This window comes from Toxoplasma gondii, chromosome VIIb (genome assembly GCF_000006565.2).
Source record: "Toxoplasma gondii ME49 chromosome VIIb, whole genome shotgun sequence".
Taxonomy (NCBI): domain Eukaryota; phylum Apicomplexa; class Conoidasida; order Eucoccidiorida; family Sarcocystidae; genus Toxoplasma; species Toxoplasma gondii.
The window spans coordinates 3,194,300-3,220,585 of NC_031475.1; the positions used below are offsets into that span (position 1 = coordinate 3,194,300).

At 52.8% G+C, this 26,286-nt stretch overlaps 4 protein-coding genes across 4 annotated transcripts; 3 read left to right on the forward strand and 1 right to left on the reverse strand.

Moving 5' to 3' along the window:
- Positions 1 to 169: 169 nt before the first annotated feature.
- TGME49_258770 (polypeptide n-acetylgalactosaminyltransferase 12, putative) lies at positions 170 to 8,206 on the forward strand (the record flags this gene model as incomplete). The annotated part of the gene is made up of 9 exons (XM_002365050.2): positions 170 to 527; positions 1,070 to 1,203; positions 1,902 to 2,064; positions 2,507 to 2,673; positions 3,821 to 3,980; positions 4,539 to 4,702; positions 5,112 to 5,352; positions 5,786 to 5,871; positions 6,876 to 8,206. 9 exons carry the CDS (start codon positions 170 to 172, stop codon positions 7,479 to 7,481), a joined length of 2,079 nt encoding a protein of 692 aa, XP_002365091.1. The 3' UTR covers positions 7,482 to 8,206.
- A 1,428-nt stretch (positions 8,207 to 9,634) lies between these two features.
- On the forward strand, positions 9,635 to 12,102 carry TGME49_258760 (hypothetical protein; the record flags this gene model as incomplete). Its single annotated transcript, XM_018781192.1, has 3 exons — positions 9,635 to 10,972; positions 11,134 to 11,189; positions 11,574 to 12,102. 3 exons carry the CDS (start codon positions 9,635 to 9,637, stop codon positions 12,100 to 12,102), a joined length of 1,923 nt encoding a protein of 640 aa, XP_018637027.1.
- Positions 12,103 to 12,488: 386 nt separating this feature from the next.
- Positions 12,489 to 15,030, forward strand: TGME49_258750 (hypothetical protein; the record flags this gene model as incomplete). The annotated part of the gene is made up of 4 exons (XM_018781191.1): positions 12,489 to 13,041; positions 13,359 to 13,492; positions 13,849 to 14,044; positions 14,540 to 15,030. The coding sequence occupies 4 exons, from the start codon at positions 12,489 to 12,491 to the stop codon at positions 14,839 to 14,841; spliced, it is 1,185 nt and encodes a 394-aa protein (XP_018637026.1). The 3' UTR covers positions 14,842 to 15,030.
- A 1,668-nt stretch (positions 15,031 to 16,698) lies between these two features.
- Positions 16,699 to 23,207, reverse strand: TGME49_258740 (eukaryotic initiation factor-2A, putative; the record flags this gene model as incomplete). Its single annotated transcript, XM_002365047.1, has 9 exons — positions 16,699 to 16,897; positions 17,345 to 17,680; positions 18,003 to 18,098; positions 18,307 to 18,489; positions 18,958 to 19,074; positions 19,955 to 20,356; positions 21,182 to 21,387; positions 21,908 to 21,992; positions 22,998 to 23,207. 9 exons carry the CDS (start codon positions 23,205 to 23,207, stop codon positions 16,748 to 16,750), a joined length of 1,785 nt encoding a protein of 594 aa, XP_002365088.1. The 3' UTR covers positions 16,699 to 16,747.
- Between the last annotated feature and the right edge of the window lie 3,079 nt (positions 23,208 to 26,286).

Below are 26,286 nucleotides of genomic sequence, written 5' to 3' on the forward strand. Positions count from 1 at the left end.
TTCTCGTCTACTCTTCCTTCTCTCCGTCTCTCGCTCTTCATCTCTCCGTCTCTCGCTCTCTGTCTCTCCGTCTCTCGCTCTTCATCTCTCCGTCTCTCTTCTTCTCTCCGACCCCGTTGCCTGCTTCCCGGTCTTCGTCTCTTTCTCCGCTCCCTTGCTCTGTTCGACGATGCCGGTCGAGTGCCCAGTGGGAGGCGGCCAGGAGACGCCGCGAGCCTCGTGGCGGAGGGGAGAGCCGGGCAAGAAGCCGCTGAACTCGAAGCTGGTCGCGCGGCTGCGGCGTCGGTGTTTGCTTCTGCTCGGATCGCTCTGCGTGAGTGTGGGGATTTTCTGGTGTCTCTTCTCCTCGGGAGTTCTCACGCTGCTCTTCCCCGGCGCCTTCAGCCGCGACTCGCCTCAGACGCACTCCCTGGACTTGCATGCACCTGCAGTCGCCGAACTCCACAGCCTCCTCAAAGGCCTGCCCCTCCCGACGCACCACGAAAAAGCCACCGTCGACAACAGCGCAATCGTCGTCGGCGTCCACGGTGAGACTCTACCGAAGGCGGAGAAGAGGGAGAGGGAGCAGAAGAAGAAGGAGAGGGCGGACAAGAGACCGAAGACCAGAGACAAGATGGAGAAGGGAGACCGAGAACGTACACGGTTGCCGAGAGACGGCAAAGAAAGAGTGCAGATTGAAGGACAGGACGAAACATGCAGAGGAAAAGGAACAGCAAAGACAGATGAAGAGAAGGACGGGAGAAGGAAGAAGACACTGAGGACGAAATCAGTGCGGAGAAACAAGACGACGCGGACAAGACAGAAAAGAGAAGATCGAGAAAGAGGTTTACAAGCAGAACTTTGCCCACGGGAGCTCAGCAGGGTCATCCCGTCGGACCTATCATTCGTAGACCGCAAAAAGAAACGAAGGAGAGTCGTGTCATTCTTTGTGAAGCGTCAACTTCTATGCCCGCGAGGCGTCTGGTCGTCACTCTCCTTTTGCCTGCCTCCACCGTCTCCTCTTCTCGCTTCTCTTGTCTCGCTCACTCGCCGTGTACGCTCTTTCCCCTTTCTCTCTCTTCTCTTCCAGGCACAGTGAAGGCACCGTACAGCAGAGTCGTCGACCATCTGTTGAAGATCGTGGTACTTCCGGTGTTGACAGGAGAGCCGCGTTACGTGACTGGAGACGATTTCTCAGTTATCATTCCTGTTCGCAATGAAGAGGTGCGTGCCGTCTTCTTCGTGAAACATGGGGGGAGGACGGCCGTCAAATGTCGCTTCTCGATTTGTCTCCGTTCACACTCCACCTCGAGATGGAAGACCGCCGCCAAGGGTTCCTCTTTTTCTAAAGAACGAGTGCCACACCTGTGTTGTTTTTGAGGGCGCTCCGTGTGAACGTTTTCCGACTTTTCTCCTTTTTCCTCTGCGTTCTCGTTTTTACTTTCCCCCCTGCTTTCTCCCTCTTTTCCGTCTTTTTTCTTCACCACTCGCGCCATCTTTTTGTCTCTCTCTCTTTACACATTCTTTATACAGTAAAGACAAGAATTGTTCGTCTGTAAATTCAAAAATAGCTGCAGAGTCTGCTGTTCACCACGTTTCACCACATCCCACCTTCGGTCCGCTCTGAGCCTCTCTTTATCTGGTGTCTGTACAGAGCGCGTCTTTGCTCGCAGAGCCTTGGGCGTCGGAGAGACCCGCGTCTTTTCTGACTTTTTCAAGTGCAGTTCAGGAAGAAAATGCGCTCGACACTTTGCGCCAGTTGGATCCCGTTGTCTCCTCGGGATTGTTCCGCGTTTTCCACTGATTCAAAAGCGCGTTTCTGCTTCGAGTTTGACGTTTCACTTCCGTTTGCTTTTTCGCGCCTTCGTACTCAGATTTCCGTTCAAGTTGAAGCCGCTACGTCTTGACGTTCTGTTGTTCAGGCGTATCTTCCCAAGACGTTGACTTTCTTGTTCGAAGTAACTCCAATCGAGCGCATCCGCGAGGTGATTGTCGTCGACGACCACAGCGACAAGCCGATAAAAGCAATTCTGGAGAAGACGCTTCCTCAACACATCCTCGACAAGACGCGCATCATCCGCTTCGGTAAAAAGAGACGTAAAAGAAGTGAAAAAAGCGAGAAAGACGAGGCGAGGGAGACACGGTCTGCACAGGGACGCTCCAGTCTGGTGACGCAGAGGAGAGGCACTCAAGAGATTTCGCACCGTAAATGAAGAGAGGGAAAACAAGAGACTCTCCAGTCTTCTATGCGCCGCCGTGGATGTACGCCGCATCCGTAGTTGTAACGAGCAGCTGCCTTTCTTCTACAGAAATACCAATGCAATCACAAATCGACGCACTCTCCTTGTACCTGCACATATCTGTACATCAGGAGTACGTAGGCCCGGCCACGGGGACCACAGAGTCATACGCCTCCGCAGACGACGAGAAAAATCTGCATGCATTTGCGTACGCAGGCGGTTTCAAGAGCAGTTTTCCCATGGAAAGTAGAGGCTGTTGTGTTGCTTCCTTCTCTCTGGTTTTCCAGACTCGCCTCAAGGCTTAATTCGCGGACGGGTGGCGGGAGCAGCGATTGCGACAAGCGACAACTTTTTCTTTCTCGACGGACACTGCAGACCGAAGGTCGGCTGGGCGGAGCCTCTCCTCGCGCATTTGAAAACCAATTACCGGAGAATTGCTTGCCCCAAGATTTACGTAGGTCTGCGGTGGAAGAGGATCGAACCGCCTCGGAAAAAAAGAAGAAAGTCAAGGCCAGCTATCTCGTCACAGAACAAGAACGGAAAGTGGAAGAGAGACCGTTCAGTAGCAGGAGTGCACCTCAGTGTGCCAACGACTTCTCCAGTGTCTGGGCGTCTAGCTTCAGTTGTTATCTGATTGGTATTGCATGCCCTGAGTACGTATAAGGAAATGCATTTCAGTGCAAGAGAAGCGCTTTCGAGAGGAAGAGCATGCATGTCGCGTAGTCAGCCCAACCGTCCAGGTCTAGGAGCGACGTGGGTAAGACCTGTGAGTGGAGGCTGGGTTTCGAAAAGGAACTCTTGTCAAGGATTCAGCGAATTTGGCGACTGCTGCAAACTTCGCGGACTGTGGCGAATTCCGTTCTTCCACCTCGAAACCGAGAGTCAACGTGCTCGGGAAGGTGCAGCCGCCCAGAAGAGAAAAGGGGGAAGAGAGCGGCGAAGGCGACCGAGAAAACGAGGCTTGTGAAGTTCGTCTAAAGGAGACAGAACGCTTTCCTGTGTGGGTGTACAAAGAGCGAGAAGGATTTGAGTGCGTAAAGAGTCTCACGAGAGAGAAAGGAGACGCGCAATGGGGAAACGCAGCCTCCGAGCACACGGGGGGCGGGAGGGAAGGGGACAGAGGCAACAGCCACAGTTTCCAGATGGAGGGAAGTGATTTGGTATCGGTATCTTGCAACTACGGGCGGTGGATTAGAGATCTTCAGAGACCAACGAGACCGAGTCCTCCGGACAGAGAAAGCATCAAGCGAAGGTGATCCTTCGACGCGAGCTCGCCTCGGAACGTCATCGTGAAGAAGAGAAAAACTCCGAGCGACGGGGAGAAACGCTTGCTGTGGAAGCTGGTGTCGACAGGACCTTGGGATTCAAGATTCGCTGAAATTCAGATGCGCCATGTTCTCGAACCCGCATGCAGTTGTGTGCTCACCTTGCTCTCTTTTTTTTCTCCTGTAGAATTCGTCACGTGTTCCCTCCCTTTCTTCTCCCTCCTCTTTATTCAGCATCTCGGCGTTCTCCATCCGCTCTCTCTGCGTTTGCCTCGGCGCCATCTGTAGCCGTTTAAGAAGAGAGCTGGGCAGCGAGATCTTGCTGTTTGCCTTCAGGATATTTACCTGGACTCCTGGGAAGACGTCGGCACCCACGGAACGAAGATGATGTTTGAGTGGACTTTCGAATTCGGCTGGTTTGAAGACCTCGAAGACGAAGTCCCCGTGCTTGCAGGCGGCATTCTCGCGATGACTAAGAAGTGGTGGATTGAGTCCGGTGAGGCTTCTGGAAGGCGTCGAGCCAAGGACCTGATCTTGCTTCTGCGTCTCATGCTCGGATTCCCAGTCTTCTACACCTGGAAAAAGGGATGGAAAGTAAAACTCCAGCGAAACAGATACAGAATGCCAAGTTGTTTATGACTGCTGGACGCCCCGCCCCGATGGACAGCTTATGAAACAGCTGAAAGTGCGAGGTTTCAGACAAGTTGGACATCCAGGTTATTCCACGTCGGTAAAGGAGTCTGTGGGCAAGGAAGGTCGGAAGGACCTCGGATCTCTCAGTGTTTCCGAGTTCGTGTGTACTCAACGGATCTGTCTGTAGCTCGGCGTCTGTGTCGGCGTTCGAGGCGCTACGCCTGCAGACGCATGCACTTTCGGGTGTATGTACACCTGGAGTTGGGGCTTTTGGGCATAGTGCCTTTCGAACTCCGAGTTCCTTGGCGTTCTCTGGAGAAGAGTACACGTGCATTTCGCGGTTTCCACCTTCTTTTTCCTCCTCGAAGAGGCAGCAGAAACTGGTAAACGCGTCGCTGTCTCCATGCACACTTTATCGCAGGGCTGTACGACGAAGGCATGCTCGAGTGGGGTGGAGAAAATCTGGAGCAGTCGATTCGCTCCTGGCTCTGCGGAGGCGAAATCGTGGCCGTGCAGGAGTCAAAAATCGGACACATTTTCTCGAGGCCTCCGAAACCGAATCCAGGAAATCGACTTGTCATACAGGTAGAAGAAGAAACGCCGGAGACAGCAAAAACGAAGGGAGACGAAGAAGAGAGAAATCTGTGGGAGAAAGGGGGAAGAAGGAAGGAAGGATACAGAGAGAGAACAACAGAGAAAACAAACATAAACGAAATCGAGGAGAGAGAAGAAGAGAGAGAACAGAGGCAGGGCAACACGGTGGAGGTCAAGAGAGAGGCAGTAGGGAAGCAAGGACCGAAGCATGCGTGCCAGAGAGCGAACAGAGAGAAAAGAAGCGGTCCGAGGACGAGGGAACAGGGTGAGAACGAAGTCTGGGACGAGGAGAAGAGAAGAGGAAGTGCAAGAGAGAGGAGAGCGAGGACAGAGGCAAGAGAAGAAGAGAAAACATTCTGTTCCACCGCGGCCCAAAGATGCCAGTTCGCGTGTATTTCAGGTCCAGAAGAATCAGAAACGCGGAGCGAAAGTCTGGCTGGACGAGTACTACTTTTTATTCTACAAGTACCACCGGGAAGTGCGTGGACACCAGGAAGGCGACATTACGCAGCGAAAGAAACTGCGGTACGAACAGTTGACTTGCATGCCATTCCAGTGGTACGTGGAGAAATTCAAAACTGCCTTCGACCGCAAGGGACTTCTCGACCACAACTTCTTCCACATTGAACACGAACAAACAGGTAACCGAAAAAAACAAACGTCCATAGATAGACATATATACAAATATTTACATATATAGATATATACATATATCTATATGTATACATATACATCTTTATAGATATATACATTATATACATAAACATACATACATCTATTTAGATATTTATATATATATATATATATACATATATATGTATATATATGTGCATATACCTGTATCGACATGCTGGACTCTCTCCTGTATTTATTTTCCCGTGACTCGTCTACGTGTGTAGAACCAGACGTATCAACTCAGGATACCAGCAAAAATCTGTAGACGTATCGATACGTAAATGCATTGTTGTCTGCATGCACGTCCAGATACACAACTACATGCATTTGCTTTTTTCATTGCTGGTGCATGCACCTGGTGTGGTAGAGACGTCGGATCGACGGTTCTGTTTTTTTCAGGCCTGTGTCTCTCCTCTGCGTACACCCCCGGTTTTCCCGACCACCGTCTCGTGTTGGAGCCTTGCGATCTCCACGCCCGTCTCCAGGTGAGGCTTTCTCGTTTGCTGTTTCGGCGCGAAATTGCGTCTGAGAGGGAAGAAACGCATTTTTTTGGAGACAGGGTCTTCGCGGATGAACATGGATTGAACGTGTGAAGGCGAAGCGTCAAAGCGGCTTGGAGGCATTGCCGTCGCTGTGAGAGCCCAGAGGTTTTCTCGATTTCTTCCTGTGACAGAAAGAGCCTTCGTTTTTTTCGCAGTTCCGCTGCAACTTCACAGGTGTTCGTCGCTTTGCTTTCGTCCTGGAGGTCCTTCAGTTTCCTGGAGCGGTTTTCTCCTTTTCTTTATGCTTCCCTTCCTGCTTGATTCTTCAATTTCCTCCACTTCCTCCTTTTTTCTGAATATTTCCACCTTTTCGATTTGTTTTCATTTTTCATCTTGTATAACATTCCCGTGATTTCTGAATTAACTGCTGTTTGAGCTCTTCGTCTCTTTTTGATTTATTTTTTACGATTTTTCGATTTTTTTAATGCCTCCGTTCCCTTTTATTTGGCGATTTTCAGGATTTTCGCACTTTGAAATTTATTCTCTTTTGGATTTCCTCGTTTCATGCTCTGAAGTTCCTGCCTAAAGGCTCTTCGCGGAGACCTTTTAACAGTTAACCAAGCAGAGTCGCTGCTTTGAATATCCACGCTGAGGAGCTTTATCAAAAGGCACTTCATTCCGGTTTATATCATGTTCCGTGAATTCCGCATTGCATGTTCGTGTTCTCCTGTTGATTCCTTGTCCACAAAGCGAGGCGGACGGTGCCGGCTGGAGGCTAGGCCTCTCATTCATGGCTGATGTTTTTTCTTCCTCTCATTCATGGCTGATGTTTTTTCTTCCTCTCATTCATGGCTGATGTTTTTTCTTCCTCTCATTCATGGCTGATGTTTTTTCTTCCTCTCGTTATCTCTTTTTTGCTTTGCGTCGCGAGTGTCGGTGCGGTCTGGCGGCTTCTCTGGCTCGTCTCCAGCAGGTTTCCTCGCGGTTTCCGGGGTTTGTGCTCTCAGCAATGGACCGTGGCCGCGGGGAATCGGTTGATTGAAAACCGAGAGAAGAAGTGCATCGACGCGTTTGTCCAGCAAGCCGATGCGCGGGCGCCGGTTGTGTGGACCTGCGACTGGAACCGCGTCCTGCAAAGGCAAAACGAAAACCAGTTCTGGCAGTGGGATGCGTCGCTGCCGGGCCAGGCTGCCTCTGCAAACGCGACGGGACGAATCTTCTCCTTCTCGCACCCCGACACTGTCTCCCTCACGGGTCACGACACGCTGTCGGTGTACAGACACCTGGCGGCGTCGCACCATGCGCGGTGCCTGGTGGTGGAGGCGCCGCGGAGCCGCGGAGACGAGCAGAAGAAGCTCCTTTTCGTGAACTGGAAGAGCTGCGACGAGCCCGTCCGTCCGGAGACGAACGACGGGTGGACCGTCGAGAACCGCGGAGAGGGGCAGGACGAGGAAGAAGAAGTACGAGGAGACCGCATGCGCTTCAAGCCAAAGTGGTTCTTCGCGCCGCTCTCGTCCAGAGTCGGCCTGCGCACGATGGAGGACGCTAACAGCATCACCGACCAAGCCGCAGAAAAGTACCTCAGAAAGGCGCCGAAGCCGCTCGACGAGTAGCAGCGAAGGCGCACAGGGCGAGAAGGCGGGAGGGGAACATGGAGGGGTGAAAGAGGATCGCGGAAGGCCCAGAGAAAGAGAATCAGGGGACAGGAGATAAGCAGGAGAGAGAGAGACAGGGAGGGAACAGGGCAGCAGACAGAAAGAGCTTCCCTGCACGAAGCGTAAGCGAGAAACGGCACACAAGGCGGCCGTTTCAGTTCTCCCGGCGTTCGCAACGAAACCCCCCAAACGGGGAAAACGGCGACACCCAGGAGGCAGAACGGCTATACGCGACGGGGGAGAAGGCGATCCACGGAAGAGCACACCCGTCGCCGAATGCAGACTGCAAAGAGCTGTACAAACGAACCCGGCGCCACAAAAACGAGCGTGTAGATAAACGAAAAAAAGCAGAATCGCGAAGTTGGCTGGCGCTCCAACTGGCACGAGAAATTTAGGTGTACATACATATGGTCCGATGTACAGACACCGGAGGAACTCCGAGTGTCTCTCGGTGTAAATTCCGCGTCTTGGTTTCTCCTCGACTCAGAGGGGAAATAGTGTACACTGACTTTTTCTTTCACATCGAGGCTCAGCGCGCAGAACGTCTCTTTTTTCCGTTTGAAGACACAGTCGTCGGAAGTCTCTTCTTTTGGTGTAGCGATACTGCTTTCGCTGGTGCTGGCGAAGCGCCGAGCCGGGTTCCATCAACAGCCGTTTAAAACAGATTTTTGAACTAAGAGACACAGAGCCACTGCATTTTGACGATCAAGCTGCATTACATGTAGACTTTACACTGGCTGTTTCAGTTTCCAGCGAAGCTTCCTTCGTCTTTTTATTTGCATACTTGTTTTCGCAACGCGATGCCGCTCAGCAGCAGGCAGAGCCTCTCTCCTGGAGGCGCAGTGTTTTCTTTTTTCGTACACTGGATCGACCAGCCGTTGCGGCCGCGAGTCTCTTTCGGAGCAGTTCCGCTTCTTTGCCCGTACGGGGTCTCTGTGGGGGCAGACTCTTAGGCGAAAGCAGCGAGTGCGGCGACTCTGTGTAGTCGGGAGACGCGTGGAAAAAGCGCGGCGCGAAATGGATTTCTGGATGCGGAGAAAGAGTTGAGGTTGTCGATCTTTCGCAACTGGAGTGATTCTGGCCTGCCTGTTCTCACAAAAAACAAATGAGCATCTATGCCGGCTTTTGCGACTTGGAGAAGTGTACTGACATCTGTTCGAGGTGTTGGAGCGTAAACTGTTCCTTCTGATCTTTCGGTGGAGTCTTTCAAGCTCTCAGTTTTCTCGCTCTTTGTCGACCTTTGCGGAAGCGTTTGCGAGTTCAGCGTCAACTTTAAGATATTGACAGAGAGATGGGGTCGTGTTCTGCAGGTTTGCGGATACTAAAATTAACGTCGCAGGTGATACTCGATCCAATGAATCTCGCGACTACGTCCTGCATTCACTGGAGAGTCTGCTGCACCGTCTGCACAAGCAAGTAGAAACGCTGTCACACGTTGTTTTTCGCTCTCGAGAGAGAAACAGCGGAAAACGCAGGTCCAAAGCTGTTTTCTTGGTTTTCCCTGTGCTGGCCTTGCCGCCCGGGGAATGCCCTCCATTCTCCTCTGAGTGCCGAACAAGAGAGAAGGAGAACGCGGGAGAAAACGAGGAGCGGCTACAGAAAGGAAAGAGGAGAACAAGTGAAAAAAGGAGAGAGACAAAAAACACCACAGAGAAAGAGACGTGTCTTCGCAAGTCTGTTTTTTTTAACCGATTCATAGTCGAATTGCGAGCACGGTGTGCATGCATGCACATGCAGAGACCTCGGTTTTCCTGCTCGAGATCTCTGGCGAAGTTCTTTGTTCCTCTTCCTCGTGTCTGCAACGCCAAGCCTTTCCAAATTTCTCCTTCTTCGCCCGTCGCCTTCGACGCACTTTCAACTAAAACTTGCAAAGGCTGCACACTGCACAGCCTTCTCTCTCCTGACAAGAAGAGCGTTCTCTGTTTCAAGCGAGAGAAAAGACGCCGCGAGAGAGAAAGAAAGAGCACGATAGAGAGGAGAAAAGGAGAGAAAGGAGCCATCCTTCCTTCAGAAACGTTTTTCGCGCGTTTCCCTCTCTGCTTTCGTCCGCATTTTCCTCTTCCTGTTCGACTCCCTCCTCCGTTACTTCTCTTCCTTTCTTCTTCCTGGTAATGCAAGGAAGACTTTCGTTATCGCAGGAGCCCCTGGGCTCTCTGGCGGCCGCAGCTGCCGACCTCCTTCAAGCACACGGTCTCTGCCCTCTCGTCTCCTCGCCGCTTACTCTGAACTGCTTCCATTCTTCTTCTTCTTCTTCTTCTTCTTCTTCTTCTTCTTCTTCTTCTTCTTCTTCTCTCTGTGAAGATTCAGGCGCGCCCATCACTGCGTTTTTTTCGCAAGGTCGAGCCCCGTTGCCAGGCGGAGAGCGAGGGATCTTCTTGTCCTCGTCTGTCGCGGATTCTGCGGCGGCTATCCAAAGTGACGCTTCGCCTGCTCCGTGGACAGCGCTCGATGTGCCGAGCTGCGTGCGACACCAACATTCAAATCCCACCCATCGTCTCTCTTCGCTTCCTCTCTCTTCGTCGTCTCCTTGTTCGCCTGCCTCGCCTCTCTCTTCTTCCGGTGGCTTGCCGGTCATATGTCCCTGCTGCAGCGGTCGCAGAGCAGAGAGAAAGGAGCAGGCGCACAAGTCGCTCTCCGCGCTCTTCTTCTGCCAAGATGCAGAGCAGACCAACGACAGCCGCGTCGGCAGGTCCCGAACCTCGGCGCTGAGAGAAGCGCCTGGAGGAGAGTCGGCTCCGCTGCCACCGGCCTTCGAAGGAGACCCCGAGAGAGGAAGAGAGGGAGAAAGAGAGAGAGGCGGTGGCCGTGTCGCTTGGCGTTCTTGTGGATATCCGGAAGAGGAACGAGTCTTCTTCTTTGCGGCATACAGACCCGGGAGTGACTGCATTGTTTGCTGTGTATGGGCGAAGCAGCGATCCGAGGCAAAAGGCTGTTGCTGCAAACGGCGCAACGCTTTGGAGGCCGTGACTCTTCTGGACAGTGCGCTGGAAGAGGCAGAAGAGCAGGAAGAAGAGGAACGAGAGGAAGAAGACTCGGCAAAAGGCATCGCCGAAGCAACAGAAACTGTGGCAGACCAGCGTCTGTCAGAGAGACGCCCTGCCGACTCTCAGGCCTTTTCGCCTTCTCTTCCAGACTCGTGGTGCAGTGGACGGGCCGAACGCAGGTGTACATACACCCGAGAAGCAGGAAGCCCCGAGGCTGAGGCAGGACCGGAAGCGGAGAGACAGAGAGAAGGAGAACGAGGAGAAGAGACAGAAGCCAGAGACGAGAGAGGAGTCTGCAGCGAAGAAGGAAGAACGGGCAGAAGAAAAGAAGGAAGAGGAGAACGGGTCGCAGACGCGACGGCCGCTTGCTCCCAGGAGGGATCTTGTTGCACGCACCACATGCAGGAACAGCGGTGGAGTCTGCGACTCGAGGAGAAACAGAGAGAGGAACGCGTCTCTGCGTTGGTAAGTGGGCAGAACGACAAAGGCGTAGCCTTGGGGAGACGACAGGGTACACAGAGAGACATCGAGAACAGAGACAGAAAACAGACGAGGCGAGAAAACAGACGAGGAGAGAAAACGGCCGGGGAGAGACATGGAAACAGTTTCCTTTGTTTTTTCTTCAGCTTTGGGTACCCGTTCTCCAGAACGCTTCGCCTCACCTTCTCGTCGGTTTCAGCAGGTGAGGGCGAAACGATATCGGTTTTTGGCTCGAAGTTCTCCAGATGTACATACACCAGGTAAAGGCGCTGGACTCCGCCGCCTCGCTCGCCTCGTCAAGCAGCTGTCGGAAACACACAGAGACCGACCGCCGACTCTCCAAACAGAATACTTGCAGATGAACGTCGATAGAGGCTTAGACCCTCATCCATACATACGCACATATGTCCATGTTTACATGGTATATATGTATAGAGGTAGAGAGAGATTTGCGTATATCTTTATCCGTGTGCCTACATTATGTATATGCTTCTGCATTTAGACTCGCATTCACATGCTGGTGTGTGTGCGCGCGTTTCCCTTTGTGTTTTTCCATTTGAAAGTTTTCACCGTGTTTCCTCTGCAGCGGCCGCATCTGTGCTTACTCCGCGGCGGGTGAAATGTACCTCTCTTTTCGGTGGCTTTCTCGTCCTGTCGTCTCCTTGGTTCTCCTCGAACCCTCCGTCTCCCTTTCCTCCTGTCCAACGTCAACAGATCTTTCCTTCTCGACTTCCTCTTCTTCCTCTTCTTCCTCTTCTTCTTTTTCGTTTGTGTCTGTCGAGCCTTGGAGCGTGTCTCCACACATTGGGGGAGTCGGGCGAGAGGCGAGAGCAAGTCCGAGCTCCTCTTCAGAACGCCCTCAGCCGCGACCGCGCGTCGCAGCTGCCCTTTTTGCGTCCTGCGAAGGCGCAAGTGTGGCGCTCTTCACCGCGGGCGATCTGCGGCTCTCGTCTCTTTCAGCGCCTCGCGTTTTTCCTCCGTCGCCGCATGCAGACGGGAGGCAGCAAGACAGAGAAGGAGAGAGGACGAGAGAGCGGAGAAAGGACGTGGAAAGGAGGGACCGTGCAGCTGGTTCGAGTGTGAACAGCACTGTGAACCACATCTTGATGAGGTAAGGCGATTCAACACGAAGAAGGAACAGGAGCCCCAGGAAAGAGAACGTTGCCAGAAAAGAAACGAAGCAAACAAAGAAAGAAACTTGCTGCTGAAACGAGGACTGTGCGCTCACACCGTCCGTCGCTGCTTCTGCGTTGCTGTCAGACTGGACGGAAGAGGGTCGACGCGAGCCATTGCGCTTCTTCCTCGTTCAGCTGTCACGGGAGCTGCTGCGCTGGCTGTGCACCTCGACGCCAAAGACGCTTGTGTGTACGCTCCCGAGTTTCTTTGGTCTCCCCCTTCCCCCTCTCCCTGTCTTTCGCCACCAGATTCCGAAGCGCTGGAACCTTCTTCTGTCCCGCAGTCTTCTTTTGCTTCTTCTTCCTTCGCTGTTTCTTCTACCTTCATGTCCTCTCCAATCGATGCAAGTGTCTACCGTCGACACCCCCGACCTCGCAAAGACGCCGCTTCTCACGACCCAGCAAACGCCCTGCCTTCCTCCACTGTCTCTTCAGCTTCTTCCTCTTCTGTCTCTTCAGCTTCTTCCTCTTCTGTCTCTTCAGCCTCTTCCTCTTCTGTCTCTTCAGCTTCTTCCGCTGCTTTTCTTTCTTCGAGTGTCGGGATTTTAGCGGCGGGACGCGAGTGCGTGGTGTCTCTGCATCTCGCGGATTCTCGGCGTTCTGCTCGTGCAGCGCCACTCGGCTTTCTGTTCGAGAGCGGGGGAGGGAAGCGCGACGCAAGAAGTCTGTCGTATGTGCGAGTCCTCAGCTCAGCGGCCTCGCTGGTCTCCCACAGTCTTTCCTCTCTGTTGGGCTACTCGCGCCAGGGGAATTCTCCGCTCGCTTCTCAGCCAAGGCGTCACGCGCGAGAGGCGAGCAGAGAGACGACAAATCGACTCCGGGAGGCAGGGGGATCCAGTCCACTCAACTCTCCGCAAACTGACAGAAGGACGAGCGAGAGTGAGAGAAGCAAGGAAAGTGAAGGAAAAGATAACGAAGAAGGCGCACAAAAAAAGTAGTCTCATATGTACATTGTCTCATCGTGTCGCTTCTTTTTTTCCTTGTGGTTTCTCGATCTTCCTTCTCTCTCACCTCTCTTCTGTCTTCATGTCTTCGTTCTCTCTGCTCTCTTTCTCTTTCATCTCTTCGTTTTCTCTGTGGAGTTTGCCGTCGCCACTGTCTTGTCGGTGTCCTCGTTGCCTGCGATGCGTGTCTCCTTTTCCCCGAGAAGCGCATGCACCGGTTCTCTGTTTTTCGCTCTGCGGCTTCCCTCGCAGGTGAAGAAGAGACAGCGGAGGAAGCGCCTGCCCTCCCGGCGAAGATCGTTGATGACAGCAAACGCGTCGGACTGTCTCTTGCCGTCTGTCCGTGGAACAACTCTCTTGCAGCTCTCACAGACAGCTGCGGCAAAGTAAGCTTGTTCCTGTTGTGTTGTTTCCTCGGCCTCTGTCTTTCGATGCAGCAATTCTTTTCTCTGTCGGCCGGGGCTCTTCGGGGTGTCTCTCTTCGTTCGATTTCTTCTCGTTGTTTCGAGTAGCGCCTCTGTCTGCAGTTCTCCATGTTCGTTTTTCTCTGCCTTTACCGGTTCCCCTCGCGTCGTCTGTCTTACCTCTCTGTCTCTCCTTGCATCGTTTTCTTCCTGACTTTCTCTCGCGTCTTTCTGTCTACCGTTTCAGGTCTCTCTGGCGACCGTGCGTTCCGCTCTTTCCTCCCTATTCTCTCGTTTCTTCCCCGCTGTTTCTTTTCTCTTGTTTTCTCCTTCAATAGATCTCTCTGATTAGCACATCCTCGCTGGAGATTCTCTTCATGTGGAAAGGCTACCGCGAGGCCCAAGTCGCCTGGCTTCGCTGCTTCTGTCCCCTGCCTCACGACTCGAATTCCTGCTCTTCTCCTCCTCTGTCGAGAGAAGGCGCGCGCCCGGGAGATCCACATGGCGGCTTGGTCTTGTACGCCCCGAGGCGAGGTGAGAGGGAGCAAGAGACAGCGAACAGAGAGGAAGAGGGAGACAGCGAACAGAGAGGAAGAGGGAGACAGCGAACAGAGAGGGAGCAAGAGACAGCGAACAGAGAGGAAGAGGGAGACAGCGAACAGAGAGGGAGCAAGAGACAGCGAACAGAGAGGAAGAGGGAGACAGCGAACAGAGAAAAAGTAGGGAGAGCGAAGGGAAGAGAGCGCGAGAGGAAGAAGGAAAAAGAGAGGAGAGGAAAAAGACGAGAGAAGGAAGTGAGCACAGAATTCGTTCGCCAAATTCGTTTTTTCTATTTTAGACTGGCAACAGCGCGTTGGTGTCGTCATCGCCTTTCCACACCGAAGCGCTGCGAAAGAGAGGAAGACAGGTTCGTTTCCTTCCCTGTCTCCGCTTTCTTCCTGTCCTTGCTTCTTCCTTTACCCGGTTTTCGTTCCTCTTCCTCTTTCACGTTTGTCTCTTTCTTCTTCCCTTTTTTCTCCTTTTCTGCAGATCTTGTTGAGTTGTGGGAACTGGCGCATGTGGCGGAGGCTTGGAGCGTTCCGCAGCGTGTAGGCGTTCTTCTCTCGAGTCGTTTCTCGTTTTTCAGGTCGTTCTCTTCTTTGCACCTCGACGCGCATGCAGGCAACGTTCTCCTCGTCGACGCGACCGGCCGCGTAGCTGCTCTGGGCTGGCCTGACTTTCACTGCCTCGGCCAGACAAGTCTCTCTTTCCTGTCTCGAAGAACGCAACGCGACGCCAGAGAGAAAGCAACGTTCGCGTCAGATGCTCAACGCGAGCTGCGTTCTATGTGAAAACAGTTCGTTCCCTGCGTGCGACTGCTCTCTGTATAGCCTTGTGCCGTAGATGCTCCGTTGACCGATTCCGTTTCTGGACAACCACCCCAGAAGCTTGCGCGGCGAATCCGAGCTGCAAGCGATTTCTTCTCGCGCGCTGCCGTTGACTTCGCCTCTCGCAGTGACAGCGATAATTCTCGTCTCTCCTCGTCTGAGAGACCGTGGAAGACGCTGAAGCTCGAACTTTCGCTTCTTGGTGCCGGGACTCTCTGTTACCTGTGGCGTTGACTCTCCGACTTGTCAAGTGACGGACTGCCTTCCGAGCTACAGAAATCCCCTGGAGAGTCGCTCCAGCGGCTCTGAGGGTCCCTCCACAACGGAACGCAACGCAAAGCAGCAGAGAGACACTGTAGGACTTTAGGGAGACCTTGTCGCCACCTGTCCATCAAGAGGGAAAACAAGTTCGCTGCAAAACTTGGCGAGATCCAAGTCAAAAAAAGAGAAACCGAAACTGGGTGCGCCTCCGGTCTGAGCGTTGCTGAAGGTTTACAGTTATTTTTTCTAAACACACGAAATAAGGTTCCTCCGAAACAGGAGCGCGTTGCCTCTATTTTTTGTAAAAGCCTGTATCCAGTCCTCGGAATTCCTCTCAGACGCTGGCTTCTCTTCTACGCTGAAGAACGTGAACATCCTTAGTTCGCTCGGCCACAAGCATATTGCGTTCGGTGAACGATTCCGTCAAGACCTTCCAGATCGAATCAAGAGTCGACGTCGGATGGTTGCCCAGAAAAAAAAACGGAGTCTGTCTGTAGAGAGCTGGAAATCTCGATTTCATTCTAAAAATTCAGACAGGGACAACCGATGCCGCTGCCCCTCCCTGGGGTGACGTGAAGCCTTCGCGACAGGGCGACGACGGCCGTGTAGGTGCTCGTCGAGCATCGGCGAGGCCCCCGAAGTGAAGCTGGCCTTCTTGCGTTTCTCAGGCGTTCGAAGTGGACTGCGGTTCACAGTCTCACTTCTTTTGTCTGGCACGCGAGAACGTCTGGGAATGAACGGTTTTTCCTCGATTTGAAAGTCTTTCTCTGCCCCCCAAACACGCAGGCCGTCTCTCCCTGAACCTGTTACTTCTCTCCAGCGAACTTTTTCCTGACGACTGTTCCAGGAAACTCGAGAGGAGACAGAGAGAGAATGGCTCTGGTAGCTCGCAGCTTCCTGGCGCGGCGAATGGACGTCGCGTCCAGCAAAAGCTGTGAGTGTGTGGGGTCCCCGTGGAACAGGCGAAACTGACGCGAGCGACGTAGTGGCGACTCTATTTCCGAATCGATCAAACCGAAAGAATTCTTAGTGAAACGCTGAACATCGCACTGCGGTAAAGCGGGTCTTTCTTTTCGTCTCGCTCCCGCTTCATCCCTGCTCTGCGCCACTAGCCAATGGCCTGCGTAAGACAACTGAAACTGGTAGTTGTCAGTGTCCTACTGGGATTCGCGTGTGCTTGGATCCTCCAGTCGTTAACTGCGTTGCTGCAGTGTAAGCGTAGAGTCTCTCTGAAGGCGACAGTATGCATGCTCGAGGCAACAAGTTTCAGCAGAGCCAATTCACTCCTCACACTCTGCAGAACAACGGACATTGACAGAGTCGGTGCACCGAAACCTTTTTTACTCCACAGAAAGACGGACGAAGCCGCGAGAAATTTTCTGACAATCGGTTTCGCGTCCACCCCACAAAAGAGGAAGGGACAGTCTTCTTTCTCGTGCCTTCCAGACACGCACAAAAAACAATTTCTTTCGTTGCTCGACCTCTCTCCGTCGGACCTTCTCATTTTCTCCTCGTCTTTGTCTCCCATTCGTTCCACTTCCGCTCTCCTCCTCCTCCTCCCTTCTTCTCGTCTTCCTCTCTGCTTTCTCTTCTTCTCCCGCCGTGTGTTTCATTTTCTTTTCTTTCCACTGGCAGCCTTCGCCGCGGCACCTGGGGGCGAGTAGCCCGGAGGAAAGGCTTGAGGGGAGAGGCCAGGAATCGACTTCGAGCTCGCGAGAGACGCGCGCGACACCGCAGACGCTGCGTTGCTTCCGTTGACCTGAGGAAAAATCCAGAAAGTATCAAAGAACCATGCTAGGAACGAAACTGTCGAGGCATCGAGAACGCGCTGAAACCCAGAAGAAGTCTAAAAAGAGCACTCGACGGCGCGGAGCCGCAGCTGTGTCAAGATGCACAAAACAGAGCTTTCTGCAGCTGACCGACGGTCCACCGCTCTTCTTTCCTCTTTCTCTCGTCTCTGTGAAAGTCCTTTCTCGAGTAGTCTCCCTTGGTCTCTTCGTCTTTCCCTCTGTGCGCGAGTCTCCGGCGTCACGCATCTCTCTCGCCTGCTGTGTCTCAAAAGCTGTCTCCTTTTCCTCTGCCTTTTCCACGCGCTTCCCAGTCCCCCCCCTCCGCTCCCCAAACCCCACCCCACAGATCTGTCTCTGTGTCCCGCGCCCCCGTCCCCTGTCTCCTTGCCCTCAGAGGTGTCTCTCCTGCGCCCTACGGTGGCTTGGCGTTCGGCGCGGAGCCTGGCGGCGAGAGCGCCGGTAGACCCTGGGGGTCGGTAGACGCCGCGGGAGACTGGTGGAGCGGAGACGCTTTTCGCCGGTCCTGCCTGACTCTGAGAGTCGGCGAAGCCGGAGCGAGAGGCGCCGTCGATGGCGAGCGAGGAGAAATGCTGCGAGAGGAAGAGGGTGGAGTCCGCGAGAAACGCTTGCAGAAGGTGAGACTGCTTTTGATTGAGCGTCGCAGCGACCGACGGAGGCAGCGGCCTCACCAAGACGCGGTAGAGCACCGGGAAGTCCAGCCGACACACAGCATGCCCAGAAATGCTGTGAATCTGGAAGAACATACGCCAACAGCGCCAGACGCATACCGAGAGAACGAGGGGAGACGGAAACAACGGCAGGGGGGGACGCGCGCACCGCAGACAGCGGCGAAAGGACGGAAGAAAGTAAAAGCAGAGAGAACACCAAGCGAGAACGATAACGTCAGGCGCGACAGGAAAGAAGACGAGGAAGAACGGAACGGAGGTAGAAGCCGCCAGACCATGTAGCTGAGAGGTCATAGAGAAGCGACAGAAACGACAGAGACACAGCACAGAGACACAAAGGGAAGAGAGACAAGCGTCTCCGAATGGACAGAAGAGGTAAAAAGGTTACCGTAACATGATTGTCGACGCGGAGACGGGGCGATGTCGTAGCAGCCACGAAGTGGAGGCCGTCAGCCGTGAAGTCGCAAGTCACGGTGAAAGGAGCCTGAAAACAGAATTGCATGCCTGAAGAAGTCGTTTGTTCCGCCGCTTCTGACGCAGTACATGGCCAGGTTCTCCTGTCTGTTCGCCAGTCTGTGTCTCCTTGGTCCGGCCCTTTACACGATTCGACAGCTGCGAACTCTGGAAGCTCGACGCGCTCTCCTCTCGCGTCTTCTCGTCGCGCGCTCGGTCGCGTCTCTTCGCTGGCCCACCTGTGCTTTCGCGATGACTTTCTTTTGCTGCTTGTGCCAGACGTCGACGTCTCCGGCGAGGTTGCCGAACCCCGCGGTGAGGAGCATCCGAGCGAACGGATCCCAACGGAGTGTGTTCTGCATGCGACGGCCGAAGGAGAGCTTCGGCGCCGAAGGCTTCTTGCTGCCGTCGTACAGCAAAATCTGCCGCACAAGCAAGTCACAGAGGCGCAGAGAAACCACGGAAGTCACCTTCGAACGCTCGGCAGTATTGGCAAAAGAATGGACGCAAACGACGACCATGCACGTATAGGAGGCCGTCTCTCTCGCGCGAAAAGTCAAGGCGCCTTCGCACGCATGCACATCTCCAATGAAAAACACACTGTTGCTCTCGGTTCCTCCCTGCGGCCACTACGCGAGAAAAATCGTGGAAAGGAACCGCGGCGCAAAGGCCCGTCCCCGTGGCGCGCCTCTCCTCTGCAGTTCCTTTTCCTTCTTTTCAACTTTTCTTCTCTTCTCCATCTTCTTCTCTTTGTCTCCTTCTTCTCACCTTGCCTCTTCGCTTCCCTCTCTCTCCCCTTTTGTCTCCTTCTCTCCTATCTTGATGTTTCCTGTGTGCTTCTCCACTGTTTCCGCGTTCCTCGCGTTCCTTTTCTCTTCTGCCTTGCCTACCTCAGGCGGCATCGGACCTTTGCAGAGGGCGAACTCGAGAGTCGAGGGGCTCCACTGCACGTCGTGGATCGGTCCTTCCTCCGCAGGCATCAGCTGACAGTCGTAGCTTCCGTCCGCCTGCGAACGCGTGGAGCGAAGGAAAAACTGCAGTCGTGGAGAAGAAACGGGAGAGTGCGACAGCGACCAGCTGGAGGCCGCACACCGAAAAGCCGAGAAAGACAGGCTCCGCAGCTTTCAACAGAGAGAAGGAGAATCCGCTGAGAACAACCCTCAAGATGGACGCGGCCGGCGCTACCACGTTTTCACTCTCCATCCGCTCTTTCTCGTTTTTTCTTTCTCGTTCTTTCTTTCTCGTTCTTTCTTTCTCGTTCTTTCTTTCTCGTTCTTTCTCTCTCGTTATTTCGCTTTCGTTCTTTCTCTCTCGTTCTTTCGCTTTCGTTCTTTCGCTCTCGTTCTTTCGCTCTCGTTCTTTCGCTTTCGTTCTTTCGCTCTCGTTCTTTCGCTCTCGTTCTTTCGCTCTCGTTCTTTCGCTTTCGTTCTTTCTCTTTCGTTCTTTCGCTTTCGTTCTTTCTCTTTCGTTCTTTCGCTTTCGTTCTTTCTCTCTCGTTCTTTCTTTCTCGTTCTTTCTCTTTCGTTCTTTCTTTCTCGTTCTTTCGCTCTCGTTCTTTCGCTCTCGTTCTTTCGCTTTCGTTCGAGTCCCCTCTCTGTCTTTGTCTCTCGGTCTCTTCACCTCTCTCGTGTTCTCACCTGCCCGTTCGTCCCCAGCGTTCTTCTCTTTCGCGTTGAGACATGCGACACTCCGTGACATCTCCACATTTTTTCTCGCTGTCTGCTGCGCCCTCTTCTCACTACCTCGCGCGACTTTGCTCTCTTCTTCCTCGCATGTGGGTTGCCTCAGAACTTGGCTTTTCCGCGCAGGTCTCTCCACGGCCGCGCCATGTCGAACGGTGGTCTCCCCTCACAGTGTCGCGGAACGGCGCTTGGTTCCTGAGCGTACCTTGAGGAAGTAGAGCGCGTCCGAGCCGTAGTAGCTCTTCTCGCTGGCGTCGGTGTGCACGAGCGCGAGGACGGCGCGTCCGTCGTTGCTCCACTTGAAAGTCACTTCGTTGCCCTGAAAGAAGCTTTTGGTGCAGAGACAAGAACTCCCGTTCTCCAGGTCGAAAAGCTTCACGGCCGACGGCGCTCCCTTCCTGCCAGCGACGAAGACGGCACACGTCAGGAGGCCTGCAGCGGACTTGTCCTCCTTCCCCCCTCTGCACGCCTCATCGCGAGCCGCAGACGTCGCCTTCTTCTTCTCGTTGCAGGGAGAGAAAGAGACAACGTTTTCGCAGCGAATTCGGTCATGCGGGTGGTTCAAGTTGAACGCGTTGTCCCTGAAAATGTGCACTTCATTCGTCACCTGAAACGCGCACAGAAAGGCCGGGGGAAAACAAATCTGCGGTGCCTCAACCGGGGGACAAGTGAAAAACGTCAACGACGCAGCGACAGACGGAGACAGACGGAGACAGCGAGACAGACGGAGACAGAAATGTACAAACCGAAAAGAGAAGTCGAGAGGAAAACATGCACAGAGTGACGTACCTAGAGACAGAGACAGAGACAGAAGGGACAGAGACAGAAGGGACAGAGACAGAAGGGACAGAGATCGAACGACAGAGACACGCGTGCTGGGATCTAGAGAGACAGACAGACACAACGACAAGAGCATGCATCTGTGAATTTACATCGACAGCGAGAGATGTGAAGAGAAGCAACTTGCTCTGTGTACACAGAGGTTTTAGAGAGATCTCGGCAGCCGCGTTCCCTCTGCGGGGATCTCGGTGTCCCCTCCCGAGTGGATCTCCAGCGACGCTGCACAAGACGCTGCACAAGACATGAATGTTTCTTCCGTCTTCTTTCCACGTTCAAACATCGCATGAAGGGTACGAAGGAAAAAGATTTGTGCATTTGATTCTTTTGGCCTGGGCGCAGTGACAAAAGTTCCCTCGTCCCTCCTCGCAGAGAACGACGGAGAGACTCTGGAACTTGGGCAACTGAATCGAACTCCTGAGAGAGGAAAGAGTTCCCTCGCAGAGACATGGACGAAGTCGAGCCTTGGACGAGCAGTGCCTTTTAATGAACGGAAGCCGTCAATTTGAGGTTTAGGAAAAAACATCTTCAGGAGAAAAGGCCGCGGATGCCTTTTTTCGAGCACAGCCGGTCAAGTGAGGGAGACAGCACTCACCATGCGGCAGCAGAAGGACTCCTGAGAAGTCCACCTGAGCGGCGGCCAGGTGTTTGCGTTGATCTGTTTGAGAGTGAAACTCAAGACTTTCTCGCCGTCGGCCATGCGATACATGCAAAAGTTTTCGTGGTTGGCGGCCTCATGGCGAAAGCAAATAAACAGAAAAGTCTCTCGAGGTGAAAACCCACACTTGACCACGGCGCTCGCTGCGCACAGAAACAAGAAAAACGAGAAACCACCACAAGCGAAGTAGACACAGAGACACCACGGAACAGAGAAGATATGCGTGTCTGATACTTGCTGCTCCGGTGTATCTGCCTCTGTGTTTTAGTGCCTCTGTGTTTTAGTCCAACGCAACCGTCGAAACTTTCACAGCCAGAGAAGGACAAACATGCGCGTCCGCCATGGGCCGTTCGCGTCTTCGGCATGCGCTAAGCTCCCCGGCAAGGCGCACATGTACATAGAGCGACAGACAAGTGGAGGAAGCCTGTAAACAGATGCATGCACCGCGATGCATACAACACGAACGAGCTCGTTCTGTCGCCGTCCTGTCGCCCGTTCGACAGACAAAGAAATATATATATATATATATATATATATATATACATATTTATATATACATGTATATATTTTTTTTTCTACAAACGTATTCAGTGGAAAGATGTCTACGAATTTAGAGAGTCCAGGGGAGAAACAGTCGGATCTCACGGGGAAAAAAGGACTAACCCCCGGTGACGGAGAAGATGTTCTTGTTGTCGTCGAGAGACACAATATCTACGCGGTTGGGCGCGTCCTTCCTGACGAGCACGAGCTGAAGAAAATCGGCGAAACGCAGCAAAGACGCGTAAAATCCGAGGGACGAACGGAGAAAAAGCAAACAAAAAAAATACCAAGTATGTTTTTGAAACCTTGAGGAGGAAAAGGAGTCTTTGAAAAAGGAAAAGAACATTTCTGAATACACTCGTTCAACGTACACCTCCCTGGGAAGGACCCTCTCCGGCCCTCTGCACGCAGGCGATCAACACGATGAACATTATCGATACATACAAGCATATAAATATATACTGATAGACACAGATATTAATATATAGATATAGACATATGAACATGCATATATATGTGGTTACGCTGCATGTAGTTGTACACCTCTGCAGGCCTCCATGCGGAAGGAGCTGTACATCGACGAAAGACTCAACACCGACGGGAGCTCAGTTCACATAAAAAAGGAAATATCAAAGCTGTGCGTGGTGCTTACAGATATGCATATACATAAATATAGATATAGATATGGCATAGTTATAGATACACATGTATTTATGCATGTACATGCATACATGTACAGATACATATATAGCTGTAGATCCCTATGAAAATCTCTCCAAATGATACAGATAGAGGAACAGGATGCAAGGTTAAGCGAAGAAGCGCGAGAGGAGGAACGCTGGGAAAAAGAAATCTATTCTGAGAAGCCTGGTCAGGTGCAGAAGCGGTGCAGGATCAGAGGTCGGGGAGAAAAAGAAGAAGCAAAACCTTGACCGTTGTCAAGACAGCATGTTCTGTCTTGTGCGCCTCCATCGCAAATGGACATCGAGAGAGAGAGCGAGAGGGAGAGGTCGCATTCACTCCCCAAGAGACTTGACGATTCTGAAGATGTCACCTCTTGGTAGTCGTATGTTCGCGCATGCATCTGTTGGACGTTCTCCCATTTTTTTATGCACACAAGACGCAAAGGGCCGTCTCTTTTCTCTCGTCCTTTCCTGTCAGTATACGTATTTTTGAGGTGTCTGGACACGTAGAAAAAAACGTTTCTCCTCACATTTTTCCCGTCGGCTGTCCAGAGCGCCTGTTCCACGCCTTCGAACGTCGCCACTGGCTTTCGGATGTCCTCCAGCGGCCGGCCGTGTTCGTAGCGGTAAAGTTCAGCTGCATCTTTCGTGAGCGCGAGAAACTCGATCGGCAGCAACTTTTCCTTGTCTTTCTTGTCCTCTTGCGTCGCTTCTGCCGGGCCGAAGCCGTCGTCTCCCATCGTTCCTTTCTGTGAAGACGAGGCGCGTGCTCTAGTCTCTTGGTCTCTCGCGATTCGCGTCGACTCTTGCCCTTCGCGCCGTGTGCCAGCGCTGCCGTTTCGTTTCTCCCGGAGCGACTCCAGGCCGAGTCGCAAGGGTGTCCGCAGAAACGGCTTCCCTCTGCCCCGAGATAACAGGAAGAGCGGGAGACAAGCGAAAACGTAAGAAAAACGTCAGGAAAGCGGGGACCGGGCAGGCGGGAGAAAGCGCAGAAAAGAAGCGAAAACGCGGAGAGGGTCGGAGAAACGACCTACGGGGAAGGCGGGGGCAGGTGGACAGAAAGAAGACACGACAACGGAGAAAAGAGAACGGGAAAAGAGGACGAAAACGAGAAAAAAGTGGATAAGACGAGAAAAAGAAGACTCAGAAGACGGAAAACGCAGTCTGCCTTCGCGCAAAAACACAGACTGCATGTGGCGACGAAGGGTGTATAGTAGAACAGTTGAACAGCAGACGAAGAGACACTGTCACGCATTCCACACACCATTTTGAAGCGTGTTTTCATCACTTGCTGGAGTCGTCGACGCAGGAAGACGAACGAGGGGTATAATGCCGAGCGTGCGACGCAACCGACTGAAAATTCCGCAGATTATGGGAGAAGAACAGCGTCAGGTTCTGCTCCCGCGTTCCGGGGGGAAGCCCAGGCAGGCAGGCTCTCGTGACTCTCTCGATTGCAAGAAGTTTTCTCGGGAGAAGGAACGGGAAAAACAGTAAGAAAAACAACATTTCCCACAAGAATGTCGAGGCAGGCAGAGCTGGGACTAAATAGGGGCTGCAGAGCCGGAGATCGCAGCACCCTGCAGTTTCCTCACGTTTCGCAGACTTCATAGAAACCTCACCGAAGTACGAGGCATTTTTCCACGGGGTAGCGGCGCTGCGTTTACGCTTTCACTGGATATTCGTTTCAGTGTTAACTATCAATAAAGTAAAGACCACGGGAGCGACGGCAATAAAGTACGTAACTCCGGAGAGGCTGAAGAAAGTTTCTCCTCTATACAGTGGCGAACATCTCTGTAAGATGGAAAATCCGGAAACGCTGCCGAGCACGAGGCTCCGTCTGGTGTCCAAACGCCAGCTCACTTGTGGGGCGTTCAAAAGTCCCCTGTACAGCTCCTTTAGACTGCGGAAACACAAAGGCTGGGCTGCACTATGGACAGCGTGGAAGCCCTGTTGATTTCCATGAAGCAAGCAGTGAAACGAATCTAGTGAAGGCGGAAACGTAGTGCATATTGATCGTTTGTTGTCACGCTAATAAAAGAAGTTCCATCGTCAGTGATTTTCTTGCTTCTTCCTGCCCCAGGAGACCGTCGCGGCTAACGCGTCGGGTGCACGAGCTCCGCTGTTGTTCACTCGTTGCTTCCTTCAATTATTTGCTCTGTTTCGAGCCCAGACACTCGCCTTTCTCTGCCTGTGTGAGCTCCCAGACTGTGACACGGAAAAGGTTGTCCCTTCGAGTTGACCGGCTTTTTCCGTTTTCTTTCCAGGTGCTGCTTCGCCGCTGGTTTTCTCCGGCACTCTCAGAGGGAGCAGCTAGCAAACTATACAGAGCTTTGCTCCGCCAGTCCGCGGCACATATCTGCACCACCGGGCTGATGATTCAAACTGAGCCACGAAAAACGAAATGCAGAGATAATCTCAGAACTCGTCGGTGACCCGTTTGAGTTTCAGCTATAGGGAAAAGACTCTGCGATCACGGACGACACGGAAACGCCATAGCGAGGATAGGAGCACAGTTCTGTTTCATATTGAACTCCACACCTCCTTTCCTCGTGAAAGTCCACGCAAACCTTTGAACGAGAAGGACGCCACCATCACACACGTCTTCAGGCGATTTCTGCTTTCAATCAAGACTGGAGCTCTCCGGTCTTGAAAACTCACAAATCGCACTTCTTCGTGAGATAACTGTTTCCGGGTTGGTTTTGGGATCTCCTTGGAGAGCGCTGGTACTTCGTTCGCCAGTTCTCGTTTCTCGGACGTCTCCACCACGGCTCTGAAACAAGGGATGTCTCCAACGTTTGCGATTCACGGACAGAAACTCAAGCATGAGGTGCCACATGCCCACGGCGATCCAGAGGACAGCAGCCCTCCAAACGAGGTAGAGCCTGTTGGTTGCTGCTTTTTGCCTTGGAATAGTTGTGGTAGTCCGTGCAACTTCTCAAGGTAGAAAGCTGCGGTAAACTGCGGCAAGTCGCAGAGAATGCTCTGGAAGCAAAACGAGGCCGGTAGAGTAGTGTTCTAGAGTTCGCGATGGCGCCAGCATCGTCCCTTCAGTGGTGTGCAATTGGCCTTTAAACACGCATTGAAACAACAAAGTGAAGGCGACCTGAAGTGAGTCACTTGCCGCTGGATGGTGAACATCGTCGTTTTGGCATAAAGCATCCCGCAGGACACTGACAAAGAGCCCGTCCGTGGCGTAACAGGCTACCCTACTGTAAGCCGCTTCTGTCAGAAAGAATGCCTCAAACGGACTGAAATGAAAATCGCGGCGTTTTTGCTCAATTTCCCTTCAGAAGCATTCATGTTCCCTACAGTACCAATGCGGTTACTACACTATAAAAAGTAAATCCTGAGGGTTTCTGTCCACCGACACAACGAACACCATACATGTAAGCTGCTTGCTTCTTCTTTTCTAGCTGCTTCCGTTTATATTTCATCAGAAGTCAGACACTGACAACTTTCCGTACCGCCGTCTGGCTCCGCGACAACTGTGTCGTCAACAGCGCTGGACCGTGACAGCAGTCTCCAGGTTGCGGAAAGAGACAAAGTCTGTTGAATACAGATATTTCATTTGGTTTCAGATGTCACTGGACACCATGTGAGAGCAGCAAAGGCCGGGACACTACGTGTTTGCTTTGAAGTCTACAATGAAAAGTCTTGTCCCCTTCAGTTTCTTAGATACTCGAAGACTTCTGGAAGGAGCCTGCCGACAATTCGCTGCCTGAGAAATCCCGAACGCATGAGGGAGGTCACTTCCTTCTAAGAAAAATAAGAAAAAGTAAGCAAAAGAGTGATGCTCGTTCCATTCTCCGGATACCTTCC